This window comes from Grammomys surdaster, unplaced genomic scaffold (assembly GCF_004785775.1).
Source record: "Grammomys surdaster isolate TR1022 unplaced genomic scaffold, NIH_TR_1.0 144, whole genome shotgun sequence".
In the NCBI taxonomy this organism is placed as follows: domain Eukaryota; kingdom Metazoa; phylum Chordata; class Mammalia; order Rodentia; family Muridae; genus Grammomys; species Grammomys surdaster.
The window spans coordinates 8,251,923-8,261,627 of record NW_021604602.1 but is presented as its reverse complement, the minus strand read 5'-3'; the positions used below and the strand labels follow the sequence as shown (position 1 = coordinate 8,261,627).

General features: G+C 54.8%; 1 protein-coding gene across 3 annotated transcripts in view; it reads right to left on the bottom strand.

Moving 5' to 3' along the window:
• Nucleotides 1-6,238, bottom strand: part of Adssl1 (adenylosuccinate synthase like 1) — a 22,100-nt gene extending 15,862 nt beyond the window's left edge. The window contains exon 1 of one of the 3 annotated variants that reach the window (XM_028764470.1): nt 5,979-6,238. In XM_028764470.1, coding sequence (XP_028620303.1) covers nt 5,979-6,170 — 192 coding nt within the window. In that variant the 5' untranslated portion in view covers nt 6,171-6,238. Of the gene's footprint in view, nt 1-5,071; nt 5,292-5,978 lie in introns of those variants that run through there. The other 2 variants (XM_028764472.1, XM_028764471.1) reach the window with 2 other exon arrangements.
• Between the last annotated feature and the right edge of the window lie 3,467 nt (nt 6,239-9,705).

The following is a 9,705-nucleotide window of genomic DNA, read 5'->3' as shown; positions in this document are numbered from 1 at the left end:
CACACACTCACACAATCACACACACTCACTCACACACACACTCACACACACATTCACACACTCACACACACATTCACACACACACTCACACACACATTCACACACACAATCACACACATACACACACACACAGTGTCATTTCTTTGGCTTTACTAACCCAGGCCAGACATTCAATCAGATCTGGGCATGATGAGAGTCATCAACCTTTGTAAAGAATGTGGGACATTTAGACCTGCCCAGTACAGCTGATTAGACGTGGCTCCCATGTGGAAGGTTGGGTGAGGAGAGGCAGAGGTCAGCTCTGTTTCTGAGGCTCATCAACCCCCTTAAGTACTTAAGAGTGCAGCAGTGCCCAAGCAGCACTGGTCAGTGTATGTCAGGAATAGCCCAAAGACCTGCGGTGGCCCTGCCCTACTGTGGGAGCCTTCCGTCAGGATGACCACGGGTTACTGAACACTAAGGAGGACCTTCGATGTCAGAGCTAAGTACTTGCTCAGGATCCCCTTCCAGGGGGGGGCGTCCACCTGAAGATGACCAGCTACCTATGTTTGCAGATGGACACCAGACACCTAGGCACAGCCTTCAGGGTCGGTCAGCAGGGGCAGCTCCTCTCCACCTATGTGTGAATGGTGTGGAACAGTATCCTTGGAGGCATGGTCACCCCAAGGCACACCGAGACACCTCTCATCATTGGCCAGGTAAGGAGAACGGCTACATGGACGGCTCAAAGCACATACCTCAAGATATCTGTACCACAGAGGTTCACACCAGGGCCCAGAGTCAGGGGCATCCAGGAGCCTGCTGGGCATGGCAGTGCCACTTGGTACATCCAGGCTCCTCCCAGGGTTTTCTCCTTAGCACAATTCTGAGGACTTTGTGTGCACTGAAGTCCCCCTAACAATCTTTGACAGCCTGGCTGGTCACCCAGAGCCCTCAGGCCCTGGTGTCCAATTAAGACAAGAAACTTTTGTTTTTGGAAAACAAAGAGGGCCCAGAAGCAAACCAGATCCTGTTCCAGATCAACTCGGTCCCAACCTCTGCTTTGCCCTGTAGTTGTGACCCATATCTTCAGTGTGAGGCAGGGAAGGGTTCTGGGTACAGGCCCTGTAGGGACATCCTCTGACTGGGCTGCATAGGCAATGCTGTGAACATGCATCACAGAAACCAACGCTCCCTCCATTCCTCTGCCTAGCCACGCCTAACACGCGGCTGAAGAGCCCACCAGCCCCCACAGCCCTGAGATCCCACCCGAATCTACAATGCTTTTCCTACAGTCATCCCATCTTGTGGCCATCTGGACAACAGCTCCTCCTGATTATCCCAGGGCCCTATCAGTGCAAAGACCCTGAGCTAAGCAGAGGACCTCAAGCCTGGACATAACCAACTAGTGTCCTGGTATCTCCTTTCAGGACAGCACCAGGGCCCTACTGGGCAGAGACCTGGATTAGACCTCCCTGCCTAGTTAGGCCCCTCCATCCAGGAAGCCTGTGTGTGTAGGTAGAGCACCCCCAGTACATGTCTGAGGCCTTCCTAATTCTCTCCCTATCTCTAGGCCAGGACCTTCATTTCCCTTGAAGTCCCTGGATAGGGGGCTGTGGCATTTGCCTTCCATCAGGGGGTGCTCTGGGCTCCTGCCTTCCAGTCTACTCTGGTAGGTAGGAGGCCCCTGGGTAGTTAGGACCTCTGTCTCTTCACAGACCGCAGGGAAGGACTCTGTGTGAGTGACATGTGTGTCAATGTGCCGCACACACAAGGGGCAAGCTAAAGAACAGGCTTTCAGCTCCCAGGGCTCCTGCAGCTCTGGTTCACCTCAGCTCCTCGTCAGCTCTTCCAGCACCCGCAGGGGTCTCTGCATATCACAAGCTTACCCCCGCCCATCTCTCCTCTCTCCACTCTGACTGTCCTTCAGGCCTTGGGTGGAATGTGCTATGTGCTCACAGGACTGAGCCTACTTACTAACCTGTCACAAGCTCCACAGTCTAGTCATTGCCCCACTCCCGTCCACGCCTGCCTGAGCTCTTGCCCTGGTACCTCCCTGTGCCAGAGGAGAGGGGTCCCCAGACCTCTGACCTGCTGCTGTCTCTCCCATCAAGGCCCACCTTCTAAGGGGTTTGGGAAAGATGGGGTGTCAGGGCCTTCATTTTCTTCCAGGTCTGCTCACAGACATACAACTCACTTGCTTCTTTCCTTATAGGGAGAAACAGATCTGGGCAGGAATATGAAGGCCTTTCCCAAGGCGATGTGTGGCTTAAGTGGCTGGGAGTCCTCTCCTGAAGACACTGCTTGGCCATCAAAGCCATCAACAAGTGCGGGCACAGGGAGACCTGCTTCTAGAATCAACACCAGGCACAAAGTTGTGGCTCCTCTTACCCACCAGAGGGCCCCAGAGCATCCTGGGATCTAAGGGCACGCATTTCTCATTATGTTCCCTTGGAGAAAGCTCCAGAGCACCTGCAGACTGCAAGGCAGGTCCTGACATGGAACCGCAGCTCTAAGTGTGCCACTCTTAGAGAAGGCCCTGGGATTCCAAGCCTTGTGGTCATGGCCACGGCTAGCTACTACTGCCTGGGGCCAGCCTTTCTGTAAGGGTAGCCTCTGCTCGACAGCAGCCCCACACATGAGGATGGTTCATGAGCTCACGGTAGAAACTAAGAAAGCCCCCATAGCAGCCTAGTACTGCATGTGGCCAGATGACCATGCCCTAGCACCCTGAGGATTCTGACCCTGCAACCACTTGGAAGGAGAGTTTTAAAACCCAGCAGGCCTATGTGACAGCCTGGCAGTGCCAGGGAGGCTACTGCAAGTATCAGAGAAAGATTACTGTGGGCACAGGAAGAAGGGAGAGCTTGGACTAACAATGGAATGCATGAGGAGATAGTGGCCAGTACGCCCTCCAGGCTGGGCAGGTACATTGGACCCATCTGAGGGAGCATCTGGATATAGCTGGCAGGTCAGGCAGCCAAGGAGGAAACATGGAGGACACAGAAAGGGGAAGCCTGGGTAGAGGTGCCTGGGACTCCAAGGGAGAGGAAGAGAGAACATATCAGCACAAGAGGCAAGCGATGGCCTTGAGCTACAACGTACCCTGAGCAGGAGGTCGGGAAGGCTAGCCTGGAGGTGAACAAGGGGTGGAATTAGTAGAGGAATCAGAGAGGAAGACAATGCAGCCCCCAGCAGCCTCAGAGATGCAGGGTGGAGGGAGAATGCCTTCCTGTCAGGAGGGGCGGGTCATGGACCAAGCAGGGACACAGGGAGAAAGAAGAATGCAGACAGGACTGAAGGCCAGAGATGCTGGCTGGAGGGCGCTCCTGGGGGTTCAGCATTGCATTCTGACCCATAGACCTCCAATTAACTAAGGTAGAGGCTAATCAAGGCAAAGCAAGAAATAAGGGTAGTTGGTGGGGCTGGGCAGAGTCAGAGAGCCCAGGGTACTGGAGACCAGCAACAAGTGTCTGTGGACACGGAAAAGTGTGGAAGCCAGATCTGGAGGATAGCCCCATTGGCACGAGGGGTTAGATGGTAGGACGGCTCATCTCCAGAAGCCCAAGGAACGGGGAGCCTAGCTGGCTATATAGCCTTTTTAGGTAGCTAACTTACTATGGGGGGCTTGACTTCCATTCTTGTGTTTGCCAGCCCTTTGGCATGGCTTAGGCTGGCCTCCGGAGCCTTCACTTAGTTCATTCATCCATTCAAAGCCAGAGGCAACTTACCTAGACCTCACTCCGCCAGCCTCTGATCACACAGGGCTGGCCGTAGGCACATAAGTTCAGGGAAGATTTGGGAGGCCAGTGGCAGGCAAATAGGTTGCTGCCAAGGGGAGGAACAAGTGCAGGAAACCAGAGTCACTAAGTGCTTGCACTGATTCAGGGGCTGAGCACCCAGGAAGGACTGGAGGTGCCTTCCAGAGGGGGCTGAGTGGAACCCTCATGGAAAGCTGACTCCGTTGCCTTGTCCATGGAGCGGGAGAAAGAGGGTAAGGCCTGTGCCATCATGGCGGCTTGCAATAAAGGCTATAAAGGACTCAAAGGAACAGTTAGTTTAGTTCTTCAACTTTTCTGAGCCTCAGTTTCCCATCCTGTCGAGGAGCTCTATGGGAGGCTCCTGGCCTGCTAGTTCATTAGCCACTGGGAGAGAAACATGTCTCTACTTTCCTATTCTTCAGGGGAACACCTGTTCAGATCTGCTGGGGAGCTCAGGTGGTAGGGAGAGATAGCCCATCTGAGTGGGTGACTGTGGTCCTGCTCTGATCTTTGAACGTCCTGTCAAGTAGTGGGGATCTGGACCTGGCATGTTGTCTTGGGCATAGAACAGGGACAGACCATCTTCACCCAGAACTGTGTCACAGAAGGAGGTGGAGCCTGGGACCATCGATGGTCACTACAGGGGCTTCTCTAACAGTGGTGACCAAAAACAGCAAGTTGTACGAAAAGACTGTAGATGTCACAGGAGCAAATGGCACTGAGGAAGGGGAGGGGCTGTAGTGCTGGGTCACTGGAGAGAGCAGAACTACAGACCACTGGGAGTGCATCCCTGTTGTACACACATAGCTGGACAAAGCATGCAAGGTGTAGGGGGCAGGAGGTCCAATGTCTGTCCTTAGGACCCAGAGACTTACGTACGTACACACACATACACACACACACACACACACACAGAGAGAGAGACAGAGAGAGACAGAGACAGAGAGAGACAGAGACAGAGAGAGAGGAGACAGAGAGACAGAGAGAGGGAGAGACACAAAGAGAGAGACAGAGAGAGGGAGAGACACAAAGAGAGAAACAGAGAGAGGGAGAGGGAGAGAGGGACAGAGAGAGGGAGAGGGAAAGGAAGAGAGAGAGGCACACAGAAAGAGAGAGAGAAAGAGAGAGAGAAAGAGAGAGAGAGAGAGCATGGAGACAAAGAGGGACAGAGAGAGGGAGAGGAAGAGGGAAAAAGAAAAGGAGACGGAGAGGGAGAGAAGAGAAGGGAGGTAAATAGGGCAAGAGAATAGGCTATCCCCTCATTCTTGGGAGAACTTCCAGAAATCCTCATCCCCAGCTGGGCAGATGTGGCCCAGAGAACCAAGCTATACCTCCTGAGCCCTGTTCCCATTGCTCCGGAACTCAGCAAAAAAGCCACAGAACCAGGGAGAAGAGACTCCAGCAGGTGTCCCCACCTTCATTTGGGTCAGGAGCCAAACCCAGGTAGCTCCAAATCCAGTGTGAGAGTATGTTCCCTCAAACTGAGCCCTCTGTGCTGCGGTTGACAGTCCAGAGGCCGTGTGGTTGTCAGCTGCTGCAAGGCACCACAGAGATGGAAGGAGACCAGGCTGCGAGCCCCAGGAGAGTACCCGCCCACTGTCCAGAGTCAGAACAAACGTGGGAGCGCAGAGCAGTTTGCAGCTGGCCAAGAGCACAAAGCCTGTCTCTGGCCTTCTCTGAGCACTACCAGGCACTGGATCACCCTGCCCGGGAAATCTGTGGCTCCTCCTTTCTCCATGTTAGCCAAGAGCCCTTTGAACTTGACTTCAGGCCCCTGCCCCTGCCTTCCTCTGACTTAGACCCCAATCTTCATCCTGTCTCTGCCTGGCCGAAACGCCAGGGATACCCCCTTCTCAGAAAGCAGCTTTCACCCCTTGCTGCGTCTTAGGGTACCTCGACTCATCCCTGGGGCTTTCCCCACTGGAGAGGCCACCGTCACTGCCCTGGAACGCCCTACCCCTGAGGATCCCATGTCCCCAACGCAGCAACTTATATTTTTAGCTCCGGCTCCTGCCATTGACCCGGGGAGGAGGTGGGTGGGTGGTGGGAAGCCAAGAGCTTTGTGTGAGAGGGTGTGTGTGGGAAGGATTTAGGCAGTGGGGAAGGTGCTCCTGGAAGGGAGGAATCCAAAAGGCTGTGACCCACTCAGGGCACAGGAGGAAGGGGTTCGTCCGGATCCCGGGGAAGGGGAGAGGCTCGTTGGGCGGGTTAGGGAGGGACTCGGCGCCTGGCCCGCACCTGGCAGCGACTGACGATGTCGGCGTCCGTGGCCAGCAGGTCCACCACCTTGCCTTTGCCCTCGTCCCCCCACTGCGCGCCCAGCACCACGGTCACGCGGGAGCCTGTCGCCGCCGCCTCCTGCTGCAGCCGCCCCCTCTTGACTCCGCCCGTGCCTGGGGGCCGGTCGTTGGAGGCTCGGGTCCCGGACATGCTAGCTTAGCTCCTCCGCTGCTCTGGGCCAAGCGAGAGCCCGCCGCCGCCAGAGCTCTCGCTCCATTAAATGCGGACGCCTAGAGAGGGGGGCGGGCCGGGGGCGGGTCCTGCGCACGCGGTGACGCACCTCGGTGACCTGTGGCCACAGCTCCCGGTCCTTGCCGCTGTCGCTGCAGGTGGCGGGCACTTAGGGTGCAGACGCCCCGACACGACTTGGGCAAGCAGATGACTCAGAGCACCCGAGGACGTGAGAGGTGCCAGTGCTGCACGACCCGGACTCTAACCCCGCTCACTGGCCTGCTAGGGCTTGAGGTTGCAGAAACTGCGGAGATGGCTGATTTTTTTTTTTTTTTTTTTTTTTTTTTTTTTTTTTTTTGGTGGCAAGAGAGTGGTTAGCCAAAGGGGGAAAAAAAAACACAAAAAACACAAATGTTTCATTGCCGCTAACGTGGAGGATCTGCCTGCGGGATCGTCTACTTTCCAGTTGTGAACTTCGAGACCAGGATTGGGAGCCGTTCTCCTGAGAGTCGCCCAGAAAGTCACCTTAATTGAGGATGACCTCTCTCTACCAGACCACATAATCTCCCCTGCTGGCCCAGGACATGCAGCTCTCGTGGGTGGCTGTAGCTAGCTACTAGACCCCAGCGCCAAGTGTAAGATGAAGTCCCCCAGCTACTCCGGGCCAGAGCAACTTGAGGGACACAGGAGCAGAGCAGGATTCAAGTTTCCAAGGGACCCACATCAGACCTCAGGCGCAATGGCCACTCCTGGGCTCCCCACTGGGTACACTGCTTTGCCACTCCTGGGCTTCCACTGGGTGCACTGCTTTGCCCTGCTCTTGATCACTCCTGAGGGGTAGATGATTATGTCAGTCAGTCCAGGCTGCAAACAGAGACAAAGGAAGGCCCTGGGTCTGGGAAGCCTGTGTGGCATGCCCCCCCACATTGGGGGGATATCCTTCCAGAGTGTGCTGACTGACCCCTGGACAGGTTCACAGAGCAGTCAGGCTCCTTGTCCTGGGGGCAGATCCCAGGCCCGTCACAAGACCGGTGAGACTGCACATACCCTCTGGGGGCCCGACCCCCACCATCCAGCTTGGGGAAGAAAGGCTGTTCCCAGCCAGCCTCAGCCACACTGCTGCTACCTCCCTGGCTGTGCAGGTCACTCAGTGTCACAGTGGGGAGTAGTAGTGGGATCTAGAGTTAGTGGCTCAGGCCAATATCTCCGCGAGCAGTGGCTGAGGCAGGCAGAAATACCTGACGAGGTCTTTCAGGAAGGTGTGCCCAGAAGGTAAAGCAGGCAGAGAAGGCTGATGCAGGAATGGAGACCCGGAGGGTTGGGGTGGGGTGGGGGGTGGGGATGAACAGGAGAAGGAGGAGGAAGGGTATGGGGTACAGCGGCTTCTGTGGACTGAGGGAAGCTGGCAGACTGTTACACGGGTTAATGAACTTTTTCTCCAGGTGAGAAAGATTCTGCTTTAAGAATACACTCGTTGGCCGGGCAATGGTGGCACACGCCTTTAATCCCAGCACTTGGGAAGCAGAGGCAGGCGGATTTCTGAGTTCAAGGCTAGCCTGGTCTACAGAGTGAGTTCCAGGACAGCCAGGGCTATACAAAGAAACTATGTCTCAAAAAACAACAAAACAAAACAAAAAAGAATGCCCTCGTTGAATGTCACTTCGGTCACCTTAATGCTTGCCCTTGTTTCCCTGGGAGGTGTTGCTGCAAGCCTGAAAGGAATCCTGGCTCCCTTTCCTGGGGGAACCCTGGGGTTCTGGGTAAGAGGCATGAGTTAGGGTCCAGAGAGACCTACTATGGGGGCTTAGATGGGTCCTGGGCACTAAGCCCGAGACTATAAATAGCAAAGGGCCCAGATAGAAAGGGGAAGGCTCTTCTAAAAACAGTTTCCCTCAGGCTCAACAGCTGGGGCCCTGCCAGTCACAAGGCTCAGCCGGAATTAGCAGCCCCACCCCCTCAGTGAGCTCAGTCCAGGATGGTGGGCAGGGTAGCAGCCACTAAGTTTGGGGGGAGGGATTCTGGCTTTGTAGCTGTGTGACCTGTGTGACAGGTGGCTTCAGCTAAGCTCTGCATAGGCTTTGGGGGAGGGCGTGCGGGCGTGGCACCACCCATGGTTCCCTCTGGGTTATCAAGAGACCATGCCACACAGACACCTACAGACAATACACCATGAACTGGCACCCAGGAACCTGTGCAAGGTTCTAGGTGCTTCATAGCTGCCAATGGGCTGACTTCTCCCTGGTCTCTTAGCCACTGGGCTGACTTCCAGAAAGCAGAGAAGAAGAAGGCTGGGGAGACTGTGCTCTCTGTCCTCAGGCGGGTGAAGTGCTGGCCTCGTAGGTTTGACTGATGGGGTAGGCCTTCTACCCAGGAGCAGACTGTTCCTAACTCAGTTTTACTCTGGGAACTCCAGAGTGAGAAGACAGAGCTAAGCTGTTTAGAAGCGGTTAGCCCGAGGAGCTGGCAAGACTGGATAGGAAAGGCACTTGCCAACCATTCCCTGGATCCACAGAGTTAATAAAAGTTAGATATCCCTGGTGGGAATAAGGCAGCAGCGTTGGGAAAGTCTTTTACAAAGTTAAAGTTACGCTCAGCCTGCAGCCCAGGTTAGGCGCGCGTACAGCAGAGAGGTAACCAGTTCACACCAGGCCTACCATGCACATCCTGCCCCTGGCACTGTTCACAATACCCTCACACGGAATCCCCCACACAGAGGCTGCCGAATGGGGGGGGGGGAAGGAATACAACCCAGACGGTTACAGAATGTGACTCAGTCACAAGGTGTGAAGTGCTGCCCCACAAATCTCAAGAACAATTGGAAGGAGCCAGCCACTGAAGGAAACGTGTTCAATATCTCTATTTATATGACACGCTTGGAACGGGCAAATCCAAAGAAAGCCAGATGGTAGGGCCGGGGCCGGAACAGTAGATGCTTGCGAGTGTGAAGGAATTCTTGGGTAATGGAAAACTTTGATCATGAATTTGAATAAAAAAAAAAAGCTTTATGTGTATGCAACAACATGTGCATGCCTGTTGCCCACAGAAGTCAGAAGAGGACACCAGGTTCCTTAGGACTGGAGTTATAGATGGCTGGTATCTGCCATGTGGATGCTGGGAACACAGCCTGGGTCCTCTGCAAGAGCAACCAGTGTGCTGAACTGCTGAGCCAGCTCTTTAGCCATTTTGATCATAGTTGCTGACACCACACGGCCTTTCGATTGGCAGAAAAGGTTTGCAGTGTGTGAGGTGAGGTTTGCAGAATGCGAAATTAGCCATCACGACATGGCAGTGGGGAGCTGTTTGCCACTTGCTCCTTTCTGGTCTTAGTTCCCATCTCCTTCCACCACCACCTCCCTGGAGCTTGAGAACCTTCAGCAGATGCTTGGGGAGTGGCTGAGTCTATGTTTACACACAGAAAGAAAGCTGCAGCTGACTCTCACGGGCTTAGAGAGCCAGCACTGATCCTAGATTCAGGAGTGACTGGATGTACTGGTTGGTTTTATCTGTCAACTTG